At 51.7% G+C, this 22,498-nt stretch overlaps 2 protein-coding genes across 4 annotated transcripts; one reads left to right on the top strand and one right to left on the bottom strand.

Annotated features, from left to right (window-relative positions):
- Nucleotides 1-394: 394 nt before the first annotated feature.
- On the bottom strand, nt 395-7,245 carry LOC102151322. 3 transcript variants are annotated; one of them, XM_038543069.1, is made up of 5 exons: nt 6,732-7,245; nt 4,931-4,990; nt 2,753-2,952; nt 2,149-2,277; nt 395-811 (listed from the first exon to the last, which is right to left on the bottom strand). In XM_038543069.1, the coding sequence occupies exons 3-5, from the start codon at nt 2,921-2,923 to the stop codon at nt 416-418; spliced, it is 696 nt and encodes a 231-aa protein (XP_038398997.1). In that variant the 5' UTR covers nt 2,924-2,952; nt 4,931-4,990; nt 6,732-7,245; the 3' UTR covers nt 395-415. The 3 variants fall into 3 exon arrangements, with proteins under 3 accessions (XP_038398997.1, XP_038398996.1, XP_038398998.1); XM_038543068.1 differs by lacking the exon at nt 4,931-4,990 and having other exon boundaries at nt 6,732-7,244; XM_038543070.1 differs by lacking the exons at nt 2,753-2,952; nt 4,931-4,990; nt 6,732-7,245 and adding an exon at nt 2,383-2,576.
- Nucleotides 7,246-7,362: 117 nt separating this feature from the next.
- On the top strand, nt 7,363-13,769 carry SSR2 (signal sequence receptor subunit 2). The gene is given in 6 exon segments (NM_001003269.2): nt 7,363-7,420; nt 7,905-8,059; nt 9,124-9,222; nt 10,247-10,355; nt 12,056-12,133; nt 13,216-13,769. Coding segments are annotated over 5 exon segments (552 nt in total). The 5' UTR covers nt 7,363-7,420; the 3' UTR covers nt 13,327-13,769.
- Nucleotides 13,770-22,498: the final 8,729 nt, after the last annotated feature.

The following is a 22,498-nucleotide window of genomic DNA, read 5'->3' on the forward strand; positions in this document are numbered from 1 at the left end:
GCTGCTGCCTGACTGGACAAACTGCTTTTGTTCCCAGCTTATCATTTGCAAAGTTAGAAGCCTGGAGCTTTGCTTTGAGCTGAGAGTCAGCCCGGCTCAGAAGGGAGCCCTAAAGAGCGAGGCCTCGCTGCTTCCCCGAGGTGCCCTCCAGCCAGGCCTTTGGCCCTTGGCCCTTTGTGCTTCTGGCAGCTGCAGGCTTCAGGGTCACCTTTCTGAGGCCTGGACCACTAGAGACAGGAATTCAGATGGAGCCGGGAAGGGTGAGGAAGGGTTTGGGACCACAAGGCAGAAGGGGAGGACAAAAGTGGACGTGTGGATCCCAAATCAACCCACTCACCAATCATCCAATCAATCCAGAGGCAAATCTGCAATCACAGGGCTGGGACAGGCCATCTTCAAAAATAAACTGCTTTATTTACAAAGGGTTACTGTTGGGGTTCTCCTGGTTCCTGGCCGGACCTTCCTCATAGGGGTCACCCTGCTCATCCTGCCCTGGCCTCAGGCACCACCAGCTACAGCAGCTGCACAGGTACTGGAGGAAGCCGGCTATGCTCCAGCGGGAGGACTTGGTCTTGGATGTGGGCGTGCTGTGGCTGCTTCCCAGGGTGCTAGGTTGTTTCTTCTGCCCCAGCTGGCACGCCCGCGAGTACAGGGGCAGCTTGCGTCTCACCCTCAAGGATCGCCGGGGCAGAGTGGCACTCTCGGCCTCTTCCTCGTCCTCCTCCTCCTTCACCTTATCCTTCCTCATGCACACATTGGCCACCTTGCTCCGCTTCTGCCTTTTGGACTGCGGCAGGCTGGGGTCTTCTTCCTTGGGGAATCCGAGAGCAAGGAATGAAGTGTGCTCTCCACTGACCCAGCCTGTTACCTACGGGACTTTGTGTCTGAGGGGGGTAGTGAGGCAGAGAGGGGCTGAAGTCAGAGGGGAGACTCAGGCCACAGGCCTTAGCAGGGCCTGCTCCCCTCAGAGGGCCAGCCCCTGCTGGGGCCCTGCCCCATCAGGCGACCTGCACCCCCCAGGCCTGTCCCCCCAGGAAGCCTGCCCTCCAGAAGACCTGCCCCCTCCCAGGGGACATTCACTGAGAAGACTGCAGGGAAGACCCCAAACAACCCCTGCACACATGCTCAGGGTTAGTCTGAACTGAACTCAGCAGGAGACAGGTGGTTCTTTTCAAAGGATCCCAATGCAAATACTTCAGTTAAATACAGATTTATTCTGGGAGGCAGACACCAGCCCTCTAACTGATCTGTTGTGGAAATCCTGGCTGTTCATACTTGGGGGTGATGGATATGTCTGTTATCTTGATTGTGATGGTTTCATGAGTCCCTACACATGTCAAAACGCTAAACTATGCCTTTTAAGAGATCCCTGGGTGGCGCAGCGGGTTAGCGCCTGCCTTTGGCCCAGGGCGTGATCCTGGAGACCCGGGATCGAATCCCACATCGGGCTCTCAGTGCATGGAGCCTGCTTCTCCCTCTGCCTGTGTCTCTGCCTCTCTCTCTCTCTCTCTCTCTCTCTCTGTGACTATCATAAATAAATTTAAAAAAAAACTTAAAAAAAAAAACTATGCCTTTTAAATATGAGCAGTGTATTGTGTCAGTGACTACTAACAAGAACAGAGCCAACGCTTAAGCCCTCCCTCTGATCAGGAACAGCTAGGTTCCTACACCAGGTGTGTTTCTCGGCCCAGAAATGTTGAAAGGAAAGGAAGCCATGGAGGACAGTAAAGAGAGGGCCTCAAACTGGGAGGCAGTTGTTGGGGGGGATCTGAGGTCAGACACACACCTCAGCATCTAGCATCTCTGCTTCCTACTAGTGTGTTCTTGGGAGAGTTATTTAACTTGTTTGTGCCTCAGTTTCTTTATCTGGAAACACAGAGGTAATAATAGTCTCTACCTTCCAGAGCAGCATATGGTAAGTACTCAGTAAATGTAAGCCGTGTTTGTTACTACTGTTGGTGTTTTATTCTGGAAGCAGTAAACTGGAGCCATGTTTAGTGAAGATGTGAACTGGAAGGATGCAGAGAAGATACAGAAGGTCGCAGCAGGACATCCTGGGGGAGGTCAGTGAGGAAAAGTGTCCACATAGTGGTGGGGCAAGGGGCGTGGGACCCCAGGGGAGGGGCCTGCAGGGTGGGAAGCACTCACACTGGTCAGCTCCTGGCTCCCCTGGTAGCCCAGGTCATCAGCGAAGCTGTAGATGGATGTCAAGGATGCGTCAAAGGTGTTAAAGGACGGATTTTCTGCCCCTGGGGGTCCCCACACTCCGTTGGTCTCCTGAGAGAGAGAAAGAGAAGTCAGGAGGGAGGGAGCAGCTCACAGCAAGCAGGACCTCAGGGTCAGCACCCTTGCTCCTGCCAATGCCCCAGCCTGCCCCCTTACTTTGCCGATGGAAGATAAAGACACATTCTCTTTCTTCTTCATGATCATAAAGTGCTATGATCACTAATGTGATGATCCTCCAGCATGTCTGCTTCCCACCCAGCAGACTCACAATTCTTGTCCCCATGTCCTCACAGAAGTGGTTGTCATAGCAATAGGAGGGTGGGGTCCAAGGGGCACGGTCTACAGATACCCGCACACATCCCCACTGCTTCACTTCTCATCAGGAGAAGGCTGGAGACACTGCCTCCCCAACCCCTACCCACCTGGGTGAGCAGAAAAAAGAGTAGACTATGATCTACTTTTGAACATGGCCCAGACCCTCAAAGGGCATCATGACGACATGGCAGATGCAGACTGCAGAATCTACCTTGGAATCCACATTTGGTAAGAAGCAGATAACAGTCCACCGACAACTTCGGGTGTCTGAGATTTTCGGGGGATCCAAGGACTCAGAAGGGCCCCTCAGACATCTGTGCCAAGAGATCGAGCTGCTGGGCCTCTCTCCCCGTCTCTTCTCCCTCGCATGCCATGCTGCCATATGTAACCCTTCGTAGGACCCTGGATTCTCTATGAAAATCATAGACGGCATTTTTTTTTAAAGATTTTATTTCTTCATGAGAGACACACACACACAGAATGAGAGGCAGAGAGAGAAGCAGGCCCATGCAGGGAGCCTGATGCAGGACTCGATCCCAGGTCTCCAGGATCACGCCCTGGGCCAAAGGCAGGCGCTCAACTGCTGAGCCACCAGGGCGTCCCGATTTTATCGCCCAGGGATCCCCATAGATGGCATTTTGAAGAAAACTGAATATGGATTGCATCAGCAAATAGTGTATTGGGGCAGCCCGGGTGGCTCAGCGGTTTAGCGCCACCTTCAGCCCAGGGCGTAATCCTGGAGATCCAGGATGGAGTCCCACCTCAGGCTCCCTGCATGGAGCCTGCTTCTCCCTCGCCTGTGTCTCTGCCTCTCTCTCTCTCTGTGTGTGTGTGTCTCTCATGAATAAATAAATAAGTTCTTGAAAGAAAAGAAAATAATGTATTATGTTAATGTTGAACTTCATGGGTATAATAATGTTTTTGTAGTTATGGAAGAGAATGTTCTTGTTCTTGGCCAGCCCTGGGCCGTGCCTGGGGAGGTGGCCTAAGACATTCTTTAAGATTTCTGCTCACCCCAGTCCCAATCCAGTTGGCAGAACTGAGGAATGCTCTCGAGTAGCAAGGAAGAAGTGAAGTGTCCCATGGCTCCAGGAGGTGGAACATAGAAGGGGAAGGGGAAGAGGCCCTGTGCCTACAGAGCGTCTGGGTAAGGCTGGGAGGGTGTGGCTAGGCTCCCATGGAACCCACACCTGAAAGCAGACAGGATTGAATGTCTTAGTGGATGCCAGAAAGGAGAAATATTGATAACCAGAGGACATCTGGTGGCTCAGTCAGTTAAGCGACCAACTCTTGATTTCAGCTCAGGTCATGATCTCAGGGTCCTGAAATGGAGCTCCTCATCGGGATCCACACTCAGCAGGGAGTCTTCTTGAGTTTCTCTCCTTCTCCCTCTGCCCCTCCTTTTCTCTCTCCCTCCCTCTAAAATAATTAAGTAAAATCTTTTTAATTTTTATTTTTTTTTTATTTTATTTATTCATTCATGAGAGACACAGAGAGAGGGAGAGAGAGGCAGAGACACAGGCAGAGGGAGAAGCAGGCTCCACGCAGGGAGCCTGACGCGGGACTGGATCCCGGGACTCCAGGATCACGCCCTTGGCCGAAGGCAGGCCCTAAACCGCTGAGCCACCCAGGGATCCCAGTAAAATCTTTTTTAAAAATCTGGTTAGGGATACCTGGGTAGCTCAGCGGTTTAGCGCCTGCCTTCAGCCCAGGGCATGATCCTGGGGTCCCGGGATCAAGTCCTGCATCAGGCATCCTGCGAGGAGTCTGCTTCTCCCTCTGTCTGTGTCTCTGCCTCTCTCTCTCTCTCTCTCTCTCTGTGTCTCTCATGAATAAATAAATAAAATCTTTTAAAAAATCTGATTATTACTAAGGACTTCCCATAGCTAAGAGAAATTAAAAAAAAAAAAAGTATTGATAACCAAGCCCCATGCCTCTGGCACATCAGGAGCCCTCTAGAACATTAGAGGCACCTCTGGAGAAGATGGCTAGTGAGTCCCTGCTCCTCTATGGAGAAGTCTGGAAACAGAAACTAGATTTGATTACAGAAAAATAAAATAGTTAACATTTCTTGGCCATCTAAATTTGCATCTGGACATTTATAGTCACTATTTCAGTACTTGATTTGTTTTTATTTTTTTAAAAAAGATTTTATTTATTTATTCATGAGAGAGACAGAGAGAGAAGCAGAGACACAGGTAAAGGGAGAAGCAGGCTCCACGCAAGGAACCCGATACAGGACTCGATCTCAGGTCTCCAGGGTCACGCCCTGGGCTGAAGGTGGCGCTAAACCACTGAGCCACCCAGGCTGCCCATTGATTTGTTTTTCACTGAGAATATAAGTATGCATTATTTGTGTAAAGTGAGTTTATTGCATGATTCCACTTACATGAAGCACCTAGAGTCATCAAATTCCTAGAAACAGGAAGTAGAGTAGTGGTTGCCAAGACTGGTGGGGAACAAGAATGAGCATTAATGTTTAATAGGTATGGAGTTTCTTTTTCTTTTTTTTTTTTTTTTAATTTTATTTATTTATGATAGTCACAGAGAGAGAGAGAGAGGCAGAGACACAGGCAGAGGGAGAAGCAGGCTCCATGCACCGGGAGCCTGATGTGGGATTCGATCCCGGGTCTCCAGGATCGCGCCCTGGGCCAAAGGCAGGTGCCAAACCACTGCGCCACCCAGGGATCCCCAGGTATGGAGTTTCAATTCAAGAGGTTGAAAATTTTCTGGAGATAGATGGTGATGATGATTGTATAACAATGCCATTGTACTTAAGGCTACCGAACTGTACACTTTAAATGGTTAAAATGGCAAATTCCATGTTACACATATACTTATCACAAAAAAATTAATCTAAAAAAGAAAAATGGATACTCAATGTATCCATGAATGAACAAGGGACTTGACTGAAAGGGGCAGAGGCAGAAGGGTCAGTGTATAAAGGAGCAAAGTAAGGATGGAGACACTTCTCTCCTGAATCCAGAGTGACTATTGGTAGGGTACTTTGTGCACTGAAGATGTATTCCTTTTGTGTGCAGCTGAGTCTGAGGAACAGGAACATCCACACTTCATATCTTTCAAAGTCTGGAGATATTGCTATGAAAACAATGCTTTGGAAAGGAATAAAGGGATACCTGGGTGGCTCAGTTGGTTAAGCATCTACCTTTGGCTCAGGTCATGATCCCGGGGTGCTGGGATTGAGTCCTGCATCTGGCTCCCTTCTCAGGTGGGAGTCTGCTCCTCTTTCTCCTTCTGTGCCCCCACACCCCAGCTCGTATTCTCTGTCTTGCTTACTCTCTCTCAAATAAATAAATAAAATCTAAAAGGGGGGGGCACTTGAGTGGCTCAGTGGTTGAGCATCTGCCTTTGGCTCAGGGCATGATCCCAGGGTCCTGGGATTGAGTCCCGCATTGGGCTCCCTGCTGGGAGCCTGCTTCTCCCTCTGCCTATGTCTGCATGTCTCTCTGTGTCTTTCATGAATAAACAAACAAATAAAATCAATCTAAAAAAAGAAATAAAAACTACCACCATCAGCAGTATTTCTTGAGCACCCCCTTTGTGCTCAGCATCACTGTAGGACCTTTAGATAAGTGTACACTGGAGAAATAGCATCTAATCATTAAGGTGGCTTTTTCAGGGCAGAAACTGGGAAAAAACATAGTAAACTCCAGCGCTACACCAGAGCAATGTAGTCTGGCAAAGCCATGGTAGGCTTCCCAGGGGGGATGAGACTGGGACAGGGACCTGAACGCTGGGCTGGATGTGAATAAGAAGAGAGTAGTCGCTTGGAGGGTGTGTGTAGAGGAGTTGTCACTCTGAGCAAAAGCAAAACAGACAACCTGTCCTCAAGGAGCTCTAGTGTGTGAGGTTGGGAATGCAGGGCACGCTAAAACAAATACAGGAAATGTGTATTATTCCATAGGAACTAAGTCCCTAGAAAGGAGAAATCTTCTGTGTCCTGTTCCTCACCATATTCTTATGACCTATAACAGTGCAGGCACAAGCTACGGACTCCATAAACGCAACCGGATGAAGAAATGCCGCAGTGGAGGTGCAGAATAATAATGTTGGTAGTCAGCATTTGCCAAGCACATACTTGTGCCAGACAATATGCTTAGTGTTTTACACTAAAACATTATCTGACCTCCAACACTTGGAGAGTGTTAGAATCATCTCATTATACGGACCTGAGCAGCAAGGCTTTACAGTGGTGACAGCTGTTTTAAGGTTAGGTAGCCAGCGAGTAGCAGACTTAAGACCTGAATTCACGAACGCGGAACCGAACGCGGAACCCCACGGACATCCTTTTCCAGTTCGCTGTTTGTGGGCATCTGTCTGGCAGCTGATGGAAAGGGCAGGGAAAGAGCCAAGACAGGGCGCCCACTGCAGAGAACACAGCACACAGTGATGTGCCTGAGCCAGAGCGGTTACAGGCTGGACGGAAAAGAAAGGACCGCTTTTCTCTCCAAGGGCTTGTAAGCAAAGCTCCGGGCTTGGCGCTTCCTGGATGTAGGGCGGACCACGTTTGTCCTCTGCAAGCAGAAAAGATGCCGGTAGCCCTGAGAGAAAGAGCTTTCCCCTGGTTCCAGGACCGCGGGCGCACCGGGCGCTGCAGACTGCACACTCGGTCTCTATTCCTATGGGGTCCGCGGGGTACCTGGCCCGGGTGGCAGCAACTGAAAGCGCAGGCCAGAGGCATCCGGCCGCGTGCCGGCGCCGCAGAGCCGGGGGTGGGGTGTGGCTGGGAACTACGATTCCCAGGAGGCATCGCGCGGAGCATCCGGGTTTCCGACCCCGACCTCACTTCCGGCCTTTGGGCCGCTGACGCTCTCTTCCGGTCTCGGTGGTCCCCTGAAAGGACTGTGGGGTGCGCGCGGTGAGCGCTGAGTCTTGGGGGCGCGGGCGGGTGTTCGCTAGGGTCGGAACGGCGCCCGACGGTAGCGGTGGCGGCGGAGGGGCCGCTCAGCCGCGGCAGGGACGGGAGAGGCGCGCCGCGTCGGTGGGGGACGTGTCTTCCTGGCAAGAGGGGGAGGGCCGAGCGGACTGAGCCCTTAAGGGGCCCACGGCTGGGATGTGGGGGCCCAGGCAGGGGGCGTGGGGCGGACCCTGTGGGGCTGAGCAGAAGAGGCCGGTGCGACGGTCGACCCCACCAGCCGAGGAAGAGGGCGGCGGGGAGGACATGTGGGAGGTCCTGGCGGGGGCTCAGCCCTCCCGGCTGTTGGGGAAGGAGGACCCAGTGTTGAGGAGATTAAGAGAGTAATGCTAGATTTGGTGCGGGGGCGCTACGAGGCAGGTGGCCGAGTGCTTCCATGTTTGGGTTGACTGCCCACTTGACGTCCCCCCCCCCCCGTCCCCCCAAGATGAGGCTTCTGGCTTCTGTGCTGTTGGCCCTGTTTGCTGTCAGTCATGCGGAGGAAGGAGCCCGGCTTCTGGCCTCCAAGTCACTGCTGAACAGATACGCCGTGGAGGGGCGAGACCTGACCTTGCAGTACAACATCTACAATGTTGGCTCAAGGTGAGGGGGCCGGGGGCTGCAGGTTGGGCCCTTTAACGATTCTTAAGATTTCCCAGCGGGACCGGAGAGCTTTGGGGTTCCTGCAGCAACAGGTATTGTGAGTGCCGGCCCTTCTGGACCTGCTTTCACCTAAGCTCGGAGAAACCTCTCCCACTTTCTGGAGCTGGAAGAGTTTCTGAGGAGGAAGAAGCAATGGGGCTTGCAGGTTTTAGCTTCCTTTCTTTCATCAACCTGTAAGCATGCGTGTTGCCTTTCTTTAATTTTATTCGCTCTCATTCTCTCTTCCATATGTGTCTTGATCCTCTCTCTCTGTACCTACACGCGTAGACACGGAAATTGGGACAAGAGAGAATTTAAGCTCTTTCCTTCCTTGGTGCTTTTTAGCCATAGAATCAGTCCTTGACCTAGATTCTTCAGTGCAACAAACCTGTTACTATGTGACTTCTATCTCTCTCGTGATGATTTTTTATTTTTAAAAATTTTTTATTTTTTAAAGATTTTATTTATTCATGAGAGAACAGAGAGAGAGAGAGAGGGGCAGAGACACACAGGCAGAGGGAGAAGCAGGCTCCATGCAGAGAGCCCGACATGGGACTCAATCCCGGGACTCCAGGATCACGCCCTGGGCTGAAGGCAGGCACTTTAACTGCTGAGCCACCCAGGTATCCCTGATGATTTTTTAGTACAAGCAGGCAGATTTAATTGCCGATTACTTTTTTTTAAGGTTTTATTTTTATTTTTAAGTCCTCTCCCCACCCAGCGTGGGGCTCAAACTCAGAACCCCAAGATCAAGAGTTGCCTGCTTCCCTGACTGAGTGAGCCAGGAGCCCCCCATCATTACTTACTAACCTTTTTTTTTTTTTTAAGATTTTATTTATTTATTCATGAGAGACACAGAGAGGCAGAGACACAGGCAAAGGGAGAAGCAGGCTCCCTGCAGGGAGCCCCTATGTGGGACTCAATCCCAGGACCTTGGGATCATGACCTGAGCTGAATGCAGACCCTCGACCACTGAGCCACCCTGGTGCCCCACTTACTAACCTGTTTGTCATTCCATTTTGCAGTGCTGCATTAGACGTGGAGTTATCTGATGATTCCTTTCCCCCAGAGGACTTTGGCATTGTGTCTGGAATGCTCAATGTCAAATGGGACCGGATTGCCCCGTATCCTTGACAGTGGGTGATAAAGCCTGAAGTTGGGGAAGACACACAGCCTTCAGAGCAGCAGGTTACTTCACATAGTCTGGCTGTGGCCCGCCATTCTTCTGTCACCTCTCTGGATAAGATGGGACAAGAGAGAATTGGGCGTGATTGAGGGTAGACCTAAGAAAAAGGAAGGAGGTTCCTCAAGTTCAGATTAGAAGGCCCTACGACACACTGTGTGGGGAGGATGTAGACACATAGTAGGCTGTTTGTGGCTGGACGAGGGTACATAGACTGCTTTTGGAAGAAAGTCTGTTGGCCACTAGTGTGGAGCCCCCCAGCCCCTGTGGCCTCTGGAGGTGTTCCTCACTCAGTGTGTCTTTTACTGGCATCCACCAGTTGTTTCCTGAGTGTTTGGAATTAAACTTTTCTCCCTGTGAATTAAAATGTTTAGATTTTCTGGGAAGGGTCAGTGTTCTCTTAGTGGTATTTTTGTTTTTGTTTTGTTTTGTTTTGTTTTTTATGATAGTCACACAGAGAGAGAGAGAGAGAGAGAGAGGCAGAGACACAGGCAGAGGGAGAAGCAGGCTCCATGCACCGGGAGCCCGACGTGGGATTCAATCCTGGGTCTCCAGAATCGTGCCCTGGGCCAAAGGCAGGCTCCAAACCGCTGCGCCACCCAGGGATCCCATATTTTTGGTTTTCATTTTGTATTTTCAGTCTTCCTTCATTTAGTCAATGAAAGAGTTTCTGTAAGAAGGATTTTTCATCTGTAACATGTATTGCTTTGAAAGCTGACTTGAAGAACCTCAGTCCTGAGTACAGTGTGAAGAGCCTGGATTTTGAGTATCTCCGAGACCCCTTCCTCTTGGCTGGGAAGTACCAGGCTTAGAGGATGGCATATATTTATTATTGCTGCAGAGGATGGCAGGCATTAAATCACATGTATGGGCTGCCTGTTTTGTGAATGGTGCATTTAGTGTATACATTGAAAGGATGTTTCCACTTCAGCTTCCTCTTCTAGCTTCCTTGACTGTTAGGTCAGTGCTAGCAATGTCTCCCACACCGTGGTCCTGCGCCCGCTCAAGGCTGGCTATTTCAACTTTACTTCGGCTACTGTTACTTACCTGGCTCAGGAGGATGGGCCTGTCGTGGTGAGTTCCTCAAACCTTAGCTGGATGGGCCAAGATCCTCTTGTCTTTGGAACCTTGCAGAAACTTTCCAAGGCACCCATTAAATTCTGAGAATGGTGAGAAGGACCAGAAGCTGGGATGCTGCCCTTAGGAAGGAAGGAGGTTTCAAATTGTAGAGATCCAGAATGAAGCAGTTGAGATGGTGGGAGGGGAGAACTGTAACCTCCCCTCCTCTTCCTGCTCTGCTTCTAATCTGGACCTCACCACTTGCCACCCAGTATGTGGTTGCCCGGCCCACTACCACCTCCCTACCCCCCCATTCTCTGCACCGCCACTGGCTCATTCCCAGTCTCCGCTGTGTCCGTGTCTTTCTCTGGCTTGGACCACTCCTGCCACAGACACTCTGGTGGGGTAGCTGTTCTCTACCTCCAGCTTTCTGGCACATTCCTCCCACAGAGGCCTTGCACTCTTTCCTCACTCCCCATCCTCTCTCGTTCTTATTCTTTCTCTATTAGAAGTGTCCCCTCTCCAGGCCGAGCTGTGGACTGCATGCCTTCATTTCTGTCTTCTGCTTTTACACCTCACGATTTTGTCCTCTTTCAGCAAGCGTTTGCTGACTGCATCGAAACTTCTAGAGCCCTGACAGCCTCTGCCACTCAAACATTTCATTGTGAGCTGTCTCAGTACCCCCTTTTTCTTCTGTGTAGGTCTTTACATGCCCCCCTCCCCAGTTTAATCATAAACTCCTCCTGCCTGGGGACTTTGTCTTAGATGTCTCTCTGTTTCTCATATATTATAGCAAATCAATAGTAAATAGTCCTTTGGTTGATTGTTGAAAAGGTCAACAGACATTCATTGAGCCCCAGAGTGTGCCGGGAGAAGATTGGGACACTGGGGCCATGAATTTATGAAGGCGTCTGACAAGACCTTCAGGTGGGCTGTAGGCTGCATACTGAGTACCCAGCAGGGAAGACTCTCACATCAGCTGAAGGAGTCTCTGACATTCACCACACTTATCAGATTATTTTTGTAAACCACACGGAACTGCATTCTTATAATCCTAGTTAGGTTTTCACATCTATATCAGAACCAACTATAGAACTCTGATTCTCCTTGGTAGTTGATAGGTTAAAAGACACAAAATCAAAGGCCCAGCTGCCACTTGAGAGCAAGGCTGTTTGCAGTGTGCTCCAGTTCCTGGCCTGCTCTTGGGGCAGGAATGCTGCCGGCCCCAGCCTCTCCTCTAGTGTGTGCCTTTGGGTGGGGCTTCGTGCTTCTCAGAATGCTCCTTATGTCGTTGGAGCCTCGTGTCAATTTGTGAGGTGTAGATGAGCATTTCCACTGGAGGAACAGGGAAACGATTGCCAAGGACAGTCATTCTGTCACACACTGGTCCTGCAGAGGGGCTTGGGGTGTGAGCCACTCTTTCCAGAGCCTGAGGCAAAGAGGAAAGGTCTGGTTTAACATCACCTGCACTCCTGGCCTCCCTTGTTGAGAAAAAGCTCCTCCTGTGTCTTCTGGTTTCTGGTTTATTCCTCTTTACGACATGCTGAAAATCATCCAGCTCTTTCTAGTTCAAAAGCTTTTGCGCGTCTCCTTAAAGCCTCTTACACCTTTGAAAATTGAAAATGTCATGTTTCCAATTGGGTCGGTTGGGACTGCCCTTCCTCACCTGAGAAGGACTTGGGTTTGCCCTAACATCATTCTTGTCTTCCTTTCAGATTGGCTTTACCAGCGCCCCTGGACAGGGAGGGATCCTGGCCCAGCGGGAGTTTGATAGGAGATTCTCCCCGCATTTTGTAAGCTCCGCAGTGTTCTCTTCCCCTTCCCCCAGGATGATAACGGGTTTTGGTTGTGGGAACTTTTCGCCTCTTTAGATTTGTTTAGTTTGTTGTTGGTTCTCATCATATCGGTTTTTTGGGGGTCTGACACAGCCACCAAATGTCCTGATTTACCCATGATGACAGACTGTTGCCAATGAGCTCACAATTACCAGGGAACCAAAAAAACTGCCCCTTTTCACTATATGGCCTTGAGTTGAGTCCCATGTTGGAGTCCTGGGTCTATTTTGAATCTTAACAGAATATGTGTTTAGACTCCGAGAGTTGTAGAGCATTGGGGAGGTTGGGTAGGAGCACTGTTGTGGTCTAGTCTGGGAGAGGATTCTTTGAAAATTTGCTTAAAGTACTAACCAAGGAGATCCATGTGTTCGTTCTGTGAATAACCATGAAGCTCCTTATTCTGTGTCCAGGCTTGTGCTTTGCTTGAGGAAGACAAAGGTGAACAAGACACACTCCCTTCCCATAAAGATCTTGGGCTTGTAGAGACCTCAGGACAGGTCAGCGGGGAGAAAAGTGTCGTGACTGAGACCACAGACAGGCTGTTGGGGGAGCCTCTGACCTGGAGGGCTTTCAGGGGGAGGTGGCATTCAACCAATCAGAGGAGGTAAAGTCAGGGCAGGCATCTTAGGGAGAGGGAGTGGCTCGGGGGAGAAAAAGGCTCGGCAACTAGTACCTCAAGGCAAAAAGGCAGAAAGGGAGGTGTAAGACTTGAAGAGGGGGCTGGGGTATGGGCAGGACTGGGCTCACAGGAGGCTTGGCGGTCAGGGCAGGACCCGGGCATCACCTCCCTCAAAGATAGAATGGAAGAGAGAATTTCTCTTCCAGTCTGGGTGAGGTCGGACAAGGCCTTGGGCTCTGTAGCTTGGAAGATAGGGGGGTCTGTAGAGAGCCTTCCCATCAGGAGCGGTCAGAGGAGCCTCTCTGCTGAGGTTCTGCTGAACGTTTGGGCTGTGCTGCTCCCTTCCTCGTTACACGCCTCCTTTCTGGCCCTCCCAGGCCTCGTCCAGACTTGTAAGCAGGGCCTGTGTCATCTTCCACAGCTGGACTGGGCAGCCTTCGGAGTCATGACCCTGCCCTCCATCGGCATCCCCCTGCTGCTGTGGTACTCCAGCAAGAGGAAATATGACACTCCCAAGTCCAAGAAGAACTGAGGGGCTTCCGAGGCCGCTGCCTAGGAGATCCAGGTGCTTTCCAGACTCCGGAGGGCCTCTGGAGTGCGGTCTCTCATCCCCAGCCCCTGCCACCTTCTCCAGGATCCTGCCTGCTCTCAACCAGAGTCGGGGACCAGGCCTCGGTGTCTGTGAAAGCCTCCTCCTTCTGTCCCAAAGCCATATGAGCAAGAACGAGCAGGAATGCCTCCAGCAACAAGCCTCGGGACCTCATCTGTGTGCCTTGTGGTGCTGCAGTGTGAACTGAGGGGCCCAGGAGGGGGCACTAAGGAAACTGCCTGACTCTACCCCCATCCCCTGCTCTCCCCTCTCGGAAGAGGGTGGAAGATCAGATGAAGGCCAAGTGACTCGGAGGCTACCCAATCTCTGTTCTGGGTCAGGGGAGCTCTAACCAAATGGAGTTTTCTAATAAAAACATGCCACACTGACTTGTCTGCCTTCCTGTCACTTGGGTGAGCTCAGGCACTGGGCACCCAGGTGCTGGGCAAGTGAGCTGACTTCCCGCCTCCTTGCTGCAGGCATGTGGTCCTGTTCGCAAAGGGATGTCTGCCCCTGAACACGTTTGCTTCCATCCATCCCTTCCTTTTTGCTCTGGCCAGTCAGCTCATCTCGCCCTGACCCTTCCTGGCCTATGAGTCCTCTCCACAGCTAGAGGATGCAAGATGAGAAGAGGGAAGGTTGGTGCACGTGCAGCTGTTCTTAGGCCTTGTGAGACCTTCTGATCTGATTTATTCACTGACCTTGAAAAAGCTATGTCTTTTGTTTTTTTAGACTTTATTCATGAGAGAGAGAAAGTCAGACAGGTAGAGAGAGAAGCAGAGTCCATGCAGGGAGCCCAATGTGGGACTCGATCCCAGGACTCCAGGATCACGCCCTGGGCTGAGGGCAGATGCTCAACTGCTGAGCCACCCAGGCGTCCCGAAAAAGCTATTATGTCGACGCCTGGTTCTAGGCCTTATTCTGCCTAAGAAGTAGCTTTTTTTAAAGTAATCTCTACATTCAGTGTGCAGACTTGAGATCAAGAGTTGCAGGATCCACCAGCTGAACCACCTGGGCATCTCAAGAAGTAGCTTTTTTTTTTTTTTTTTAATTTCTATTTATTCATGAGAGACACACAGAGAGAGAGGCAGAGACCTAGGCAGAGAGAGAAGCAGGCTCCATGCAAGGAGCCTGATGTGGGACTGGATCCCAGGACTCCAGGATCACGCCCTTAAGCCAAAGACAGACGCTTAACCCCTGAGCCACACATGGATCCCAGGAACTAGCTTTTCTTGACTTAAATTCATTTTAATGTGGGAGCACCTGCAGCCCTCTGAGCTGTGACCTGGGCATGGCCTGTGGAGAGGAGTGATTGTTGCTGTAGCAGCGGGAGAAGCCACTCTGAGCTGACTCTGTCCAGGCCAGGAATGCCGTGGTCCGAGAACAGCCTCCCAGGCAGGAGGGAAACCCAACAAACACCGGCTTTGTTCCTGCCACCAAGTTGCCCAGTTTAGATGCTGTTTGGGGTTGTGGTGGGGGGGGTGAGAAGGGGAGAGACTGCCCAACCGGTTTAACCTTTCCTGGGCCCAGCACGCCTGAGTGCCTGAGCCTGCCCCAGGAAGGATGAAAAGGACATGGAGACATCGGGAGGCTCCAAATGGAGTAGCCCTCCACCAGCTCACCTCCCTGCTTCAGGGGCTGCGGCTCGGACCCCCCAGGACTGGTCAGGTCAGAGGACGAGGACCATACATTTGTGCTCATTCGCTGTGTTCTGGGGGAGACCTGGGACCTCCTCAGGAGAGTGGGGAAAGTGGGGAAGCTCCACAGAGAAGGAGCAGGGGGCTGGTTGGATAGGCATCATCTGGGGCTGGAATGTCAGCCTTTGGAAGAGGGAACAATATGTCCGAGTAGTCTGTAGTCTCTACTGGAAACAATGAGGAGTTCACCTGCAGTGTGAGGGGTTCTGGGTAGAAGATGGGATAAATTGCTAATTGTGGAAGGTGCCCCGGGAGATTTCTTCCTAGTCTGAACTCGAGGAGGTACTCCTTTCCCAAAAGCTGGGGCCCTCCTTCCATAGAGCTCCGCAGTGTTTGTCCTGGCACTCAGTGTGGAGGAGGCAGCTGGGGGAACCCAGGTCTGATGCAGGTGACAAGAGAAGCATTGTGAAGGCAGTTGGTGTCACAGGCACCCTGAACAAAGGCCAGAGCCAGACACTTCATCTGGAGAGATCAGGTTCCCTGGAGTCTGGGTGGAATGTGAGCCTCCCGTAAGTCATGGAGTATTGGAGAATATAAGAGCCGGTGAAACCTATAGACAGGCTGAGCTGGGATAGCTGGCTTTGTGATTGAGCCCTCTGAGCTTCTCGAAGAGATTTCATGGGAAGTGAGTAGCAGACAGCGCTCTTCCACCCTAATGGAGACCATCCTGGGGAGGTCCCGACCTGGAGACTGCCTGCAGGTCTGTGAGGGAGATGGAGAGAAGTGCTGGTCCCATACCTTTCCTGAAGATTGAGTACCAAACAGAGAGCCTCCTCCCAAAAAGGCAGTACAATTAGTGACTTAGCTATCACTGTGGTCCAGATGCCCTCCACCCCCTGGAAACCAGCCCTCTATCCTCCCACGACGTACAGATGTCTAGCTGGCACCGGCTCATGCATCCACACCCTTCCCTGGTGCCTGGAGGAGCCAGGTGCCCAGATTTCCACCCACTTTATATACTAGGCCTTGGGACTCTGGCTGAAGAAAGTCCATGGGGAGCAGGTCTAGGAATTCTCAAGAAGCTGGCAGGATGGGAAGCCTCAAGCCTTGATCCCCTGGGAGCCAGGCAGCCACCCTGGGTCCTCTGGGATTTACGCTGTGACAGCCAGTAAATCACACCTGCCTTGAGCCCGTGTCCTTATCTGAATGCTACCAGGTTTAGAGGATCTCCGAGGCCTCCACACCAGTAAAATGAGGTGGTGTCCCCCTGAGTTCCTACAAGGCCAGGAATAGCCACCATCGCTCTTGTGGTCTGGGGGCCAGCCAGCAGGAAGGACACAGGTTCCATGTGGGGCAGCAACTGCCCTCCTGTCACCTAGAGGAGGGATCCACTGTGGATCATTGAACTCCATCCTCTGGTTTCCTAGCCCAGGAAACACAGAGACAGCAGGGCTCGCCCAGGTCCCATGACAGCGAGGGGCAGCTGACCTTTCCTGACAAGGGCTGCACGCCAAATGTCTGTGTCCCACTGTAGGCACCTATCCCCTCCAAGGTTCGCACTGGGCAGACTAGGAGAGAGGCTGCGAGGTGGCTCTGAGGCCCCGGCTCGCGGATGGTGATGTGTCCTTGGCCACCAGGCCACAGGAGGAGGCCAGGAGGGCCCCTAGGTCAGGATGTCCTCTGCCAGCCGGGGAAGCGGGGAAGCGGAGAGGGGACTCAGCCCCCCAGAAGCTGTGATGAGGAAGGGGTTGGGGGGGCTGGGCCCAAGCCCATCTTCCAGGTAATTGATGCTGCCCAGTTAATCGCCCCTACCCTGTAATCTGCCCCTTAAAGGGACCAACAGCAATTTTGCAGACAAATTCGAGAGCAGGCAAAGTTCTTCCCTTCTTCCTAGGGTCCCAGGAGGACCCTGCGGTTGAGTAGGTTTCCAGCTGTGGGCCTTCCCAGGATGCTCTCCTTCTCCCCTCCCCAGTTCACTCTGTCCCGCTGGAAGGAGGGTAGAGGTTCCCTGGGGTATCAGGTGTCTGCAGGGTCTCAGGGTGACCCTATCTTGGCTTCTTGTACCTGTTTTCACATGGGCCTAAGGCCAGTGCCTGCCCTTTGTTCAGGCAGTGCTGAGGACAGGAGGACCAGGGATCCTTGACACCTGCCATGGCATCCAAGGGGTTAAAGGCCTGGGCACAGCACCAGCACCATCCTTGGGGTGTTTGAAGTAGGGCAGGGCAGGGAAGGGCTGGAGCAGTTGAGGAGGCAGCTGGTCTGGGCTGGAAGAAGTGCCCCCTGTCTCCTATGCAAATTTCTGGATCATGAGCAGTAACCCTAAAAGGACTGACAGAGGTGCCCCCACTGAGGTGCTGGACTGGGTTCTGAGAGGGGCTCCCTGAAGAAGACTATTCCCTGTACTGGAGCTGCCAGTGGGAGCAGGAGCAGGGCCCCCACGGGGATATCTCCCAGATCCGGTGAGTTTCCCTCTTCACTTTCCCTGGGTCCTCACCCCAAGAACGGGGATACCCCTGGAAGCAAGTTCCTCAAGAACCCTTCAACAAGGGCAGCCCTGGTGGTGCAGCGGTTTAGCACTGCCTGCAGCCCAGGGTGTGATCCTGGAGACTTTGGATCGAGTCCCACATCGGGCTCTCTGCATGGAGCCTGCTTCTCCCTCTGCCTGTGTCTCTGCTTCTCTCTCTCTCTGTGTCTCTATGAATAAATAAATAAAATCTTAAAAAAAAAAAGGGGGGGGGGCAGCCCGGGTGGCTCAGCGGTTTAGTACCGCCTTCAGCCCAGGGCGTGATCCTGGAGACCAGGGATCGAGACCCACGTCAGGCTCCCTGCATGGAGCCGGCTTCTTCCTCTGCCTGTGTCTCTGCCTCTCTTTCTCTCTGTTTCTGTCTCTCTGTGTCTAATAAATAAATAAAATCTTTTTTTTTTTTAAAGAACCTTTCAACACCCAGGAAGTGGCAGAGCAATTTGTAGCTTCTCCACTAGCCTACTGCATTCAGCTCCCATTTTTTATTTTTTTATTTTTTTTAAGATTTTATTTATTCATTCATGAGAGACACAGAAAGAGAGAGAGAGAGGCAGAGACACAGGCAGAGGGGCAGGCTCCATGCAGGGAGCCCCACATGGGACTCGATCCTGAATCTCCAGGATTAGGCTCTGGGCTGAAGGTGGCGCTAAACCGCTGAGCCACCTAGGCTGCCCCAGCTCCCATTTTTAAAAAAGATTTTATTTATTTATTCATGAGAGAGAGGCAGAGAGACACGGGCAGAGGGAGAAGCAGACTCCATGCAGGGAGGCCGATCCCTCAGCTCCCACTTTTAATTAGAGATTGTTGTGTGTGTGTGTGTGGGGGGGTGCAAGTGTGTAAACAGCAAATCACAAGCACGGCCAAGAGTTAACACTACTCGTGTGACAAGTGATGCTAAACCCTCTATGTGCATTCTTCATCCTTACGATTTTGTGGGGTTGATATATGGTCATCCCTGTGTTAAAAATGAGGTTTGGGGATCCCTGGGTGGCTCAGTGGTTTAGTGCCTGCCTTCGGCCCGGGGTGTGATCCTGGAGTCCCAGGATTGAGTCCCACATCGGGCTCCCTGCATGGAGCCTGCTTCTCCTCTGCCTGTGTCTCTGCCTCTCTCTCTCTCAGTCTGTGTCTCTCATGAATAAATAAATAAAATCTTAAAAAAAAAAGAGGTTTGGAGAAGTTAAATAACCCCAGACAATGAAGACGTAAACCGTGGCCCTGGGGGTTCAGACACAAGCCCATCTGACACCAAAGTCCATTATGATGTTGTTTCATCTCTTTTTCTTAGGAGGTATGGGAGGCAGTCTGGCCCTGCCGCCAGTTTAGAGCCTCGAGATCCTCATTCATCCAGGGTCCTCTCCCTCCTGGGTCTGATGTGGTTCCCTTTATCCTTGGGCATTAACTGTGAGGGTTAAGGGGCTGCCGACTCACACCTGAGAGCTAGGGAAGCCCAGATTCTAGGTCACCCCACCCCGCAACTGAGGGGTTCCCCACTCCACCTGCCACCGTAGCTGTTCCCTGAGATCTGATGGGTTAATTCTCTGGGACGCAGTGGCCAAAGTCTTCTCAGGTGTGTCCCTCTGAACCTCAGACCCTCTCTCGCCCCACCCTTCTGGCACAATATCCTGAATGCATGCCAAGGAGCCAATGGGCCAGAGATGGAAGAGGACGGTGGCCCTGCCCCACATCTGCAGTCAGATGAGACCCTGGTAGGATGAGTTTACAGGCCCAGTGGGAAGGAAGAGGGCGGGGCAAACCAATTTTAAAAAGTGGTCACACTTAGAAGCCCAAAGCAGCACAATTCCTGACTGATTTGTGAGCCTGGCATATCCAAGAGGAGGGAGTGACTTAGGGCGGGTGTTTGAGATAGATGCCTAACTGCTGTCTTAAGTACAGGGAGGTGTGCTTGCCTTAGAGGGACGCTGGGCTCCTGGGCTTTGCACTTCCGGAATTAAGTACTAGCAATAAAATCGGTAACTCTGTCCTGTGAGTCCTGCAAGCAGGTAGGTCCTTCTCAGAAGTCAACCTGGGGGATACCTGGGGGGGGGGGGTCAGTTGGTTTCGCGGCTGATTTTGGCTCAGGTCATGATCTCCGGGGTCCTGAGATGGAGCCTGGAGCCCAGTCCCCACCCATCCACCCCGGCTCAGCAGAGTCTGCTTCTCCCTCTGCCCCTCCCCCAGCTCATGCGCAAGCGCTCCTTCTCTCTCAAACAAAATCTTAAAAAAATTTTTTTTAATTAAAAAAAAAATGCCAACCTGGAAGCTGACGTGGACAGATAGGTGGCTTTTGTCTGTACTCACCCCTGTGCCACTAAGGGACAGTGCCCGGCATAGACCCTCCTGGGTCCTCTTCTCCATGCCCGACACCTGGTAGGTGCCCAAGCAACGCCTGCTGAATGACCACTAGCCCTCTGCTTATGCCTTTGGCCTTTTGACTTTTTTTTGTTTGTTTGGCCTTTCGACTTTTGGAATTGGGCTGCTAGTCTATGGCAATTGACAAGCAGATCAGAGGAGGAGAGGGAGTTTCAGGACCCCCCTGTTCTGCCCACAGCGAAATCTCCTGTGCCTCACACTGAGAGACAGAGCCCCTACAGCTGAGTCAGGGGGCGGGGGTGTTGGGTACCTACCATGGAACGGGGTGTCTGGGGAGTAGGGCGGGAAGTAACTGTGCTTACTAGGGCTTTCTTGATCTGAGGCTAGGAGAAGCCCAGCTCTAGCCCTGCCTGCAGGACCCTGGTGGATTAATGGTTTACTCTCCAGGGGGAAGGAGCAAGCAGGTTAAATTTTGAACCATCAAAGGGTTTTCTGTGTCCCTGTCCCCGCCAGGGCTGGGAGAAGGCAGCGGATCAGGGTATCTGGCTCTTCCTTCCTTCCCATTCTTTTTTTTTTTTTTTTTTTTTAAAGATTTTGTTTATTCATTTCTTCATGAAAGACCGAGAGAGAGAGGCAGAGAGAGAAGGAGGCTCCATGCCAGGAGCCCGATGCGGGACTCGATCCCCGGTCTCCAGGATCACGCCCTAGGCCAAAGGCGGCGCTAAACCTCTGAGCCACCCAGGGATCCTTTTTTTTTTTTTTTTTTTAAAGATTTTGTTTCTTCCCATTCTTTATTATCTGGCTCTTTGGGGATCTTCCTCTGGTTGTCCCCCTTTAGGAGACCTAGGGCCCCAGGCCTAGCCCCAGGAAGCCCCCAGGCAGTCGCTGTGCCTAGCAGGGCAGCTGGGGTGGTTGCAGGGAGTGGTTCCTACCCCAGTGCTCGCTGACAGCCCACATTGGCAGAGCCCCACCTGCCCCAGCACCTCACTCAGGTTTCCAAGACAGCAGAGGGAGTAAAAGGACAAACTTAATTTCCCTAGGACCCCCATCTAATTGCTTCCTTTCTTTGGCTGTGTTGGTGGAGGGACAGGTATGGGGGTGATGGTGAAGAACACTGTTGCACCATTTCTTTCAAAGCTAGCGGTGTACTGTCTTCAGGAGCTTGTTTTCTGGGTGAGGAAAGAGCTCCTGCTCTGTAGTGTGACATAGGTGCTTTCAGGACTTGGCTCCTCCTCTGGCCCCGTGACCTTGAGCAAGTTAGGGAACCTCTCTGTGCTGTTCCTTCATGTGTAAAATGGGGATAATAGTGTATCTCAAGAGATGGCTGTGAAGATCCCACTCTCCTGCAGGCTCCAGATGCTGGAGGAAATGGACCTTGGGGTCCTCAAAGCCTCTGTCTCCAGCCTGTGACCCAACACCTGCTTTGTGTGCACTGAGCCTCAACATCTGTGGTCTCTTCTTCGTACTTCCTGAGATTTTGAGACCCAGTTGCTTTAAATCAGGAGTCTGCAAACTTTTTCTGTAAAGACCCAGATAATAAATATTTTAGGCTTTGTGGGCCATATGGTCTCTGTCGCAGCTACAACTTTGCTGTCGTAATGCAGAAACAGCCACAGACCATATGTAAGTGAATGAGCATGGCTGTGTTCCAAAACAACCTTTATTTATGAACACTGAAATTTGAATTTCATGTAATTTTTATGTATCACAAAGTAGTGTTCTGTCTTTGATTCTTTCCCCAGCCATTAAAAAAAAAAAAAAAAAAAGATCGCAGGATGGGTTTGGCCCACAGTCCTCTAGTCTGCAGGCCACCACCTCTTTACCAGAGCAGCCCTCCCTCCATCAGGAGCTGATTGGTGGGGGTCCCCGGCCCTTCTCGTTGGATGTGTTGGATGCGGGTGGCTCCAGGTCTTCCCATCAGCAGTTGTTCAGGGCCAGGAGTCCCCATCATAGCTGCATTACCATCAGCCCACAACATGCTGTCCTTTTTCTGAGAGAGAGCTGCGGGATGGCTATCTTTTGATGCCTATTTCTGCTTTCTCCCTGGGCCTTTCAGTCCCTAGCTCTCTGATTCTCCATTCCCAGCCTCTAAATGAAAACCATGAGACCAGCCTTTCTGATGTCCCTCCCCAGCACACACTCAGCACCACGTCAGTCACATTCTGTACACAGTATCATCAAGCCTCTCAACTTGCAGAGTCAGTATCGTTCCCATTGTACAGATGGTTCTGAAGCTCGAAAGCGCTGAGCAAGTTTCCCAGGTCATGTGGCTCACGAAAGTGGCAGAGCTAACCAGCCCAATGGGTTTTGGAGCCCCAATAGCACCATGAGGAAATTATGGCCTCAGGATTTTGAATAACGGAGGTCTCTTCCCTGCCTCTCCTCTCTCTCTGTTAAAGTATTGTGTGCTCTGACCCCAGCACTCTGGCGTGCCCAACCATCCACTGATCGGATCAGGGGCAGGAGATGCTGGTAGGGAAGCCATTCAATCCAGAGATAAGAAGACTCCTTGCTTTCCTCTCATGCCTTCCTCTCGAGCATCTGACCCCAGACCTATTTCAGAATCTCTGATCTCTGATCTGTGGAAGCAGTGATGTGACATGATGGGATCTCATCTGGGTGCTAAATAAAGCCATTGTGTGAG

Source organism: Canis lupus, chromosome 7 (assembly GCF_011100685.1).
Source record: "Canis lupus familiaris isolate Mischka breed German Shepherd chromosome 7, alternate assembly UU_Cfam_GSD_1.0, whole genome shotgun sequence".
NCBI classification, from domain to species: domain Eukaryota; kingdom Metazoa; phylum Chordata; class Mammalia; order Carnivora; family Canidae; genus Canis; species Canis lupus.

What these genes read in the sequence shown, in the direction of transcription:
- LOC102151322 (XM_038543069.1), bottom strand. Translation starts at nt 2,923, where the DNA reads ATGGCAGCATGGCATGCGAGGGAGAAGAGACGGGGAGAGAGGCCCAGC. An exon ending in TACCAAATGTGGATTCCAAG is followed by an intron (nt 2,278 to 2,752) that starts GTAGATTCTGCA and finishes TCTCTCTCTCAG; the next exon opens with GAGACCAACGGAGTGTGGGG. An exon ending in GGAGCCAGGAGCTGACCAGT is followed by an intron (nt 812 to 2,148) that starts GTGAGTGCTTCC and finishes GGATTCCCCAAG; the next exon opens with GAAGAAGACCCCAGCCTGCC.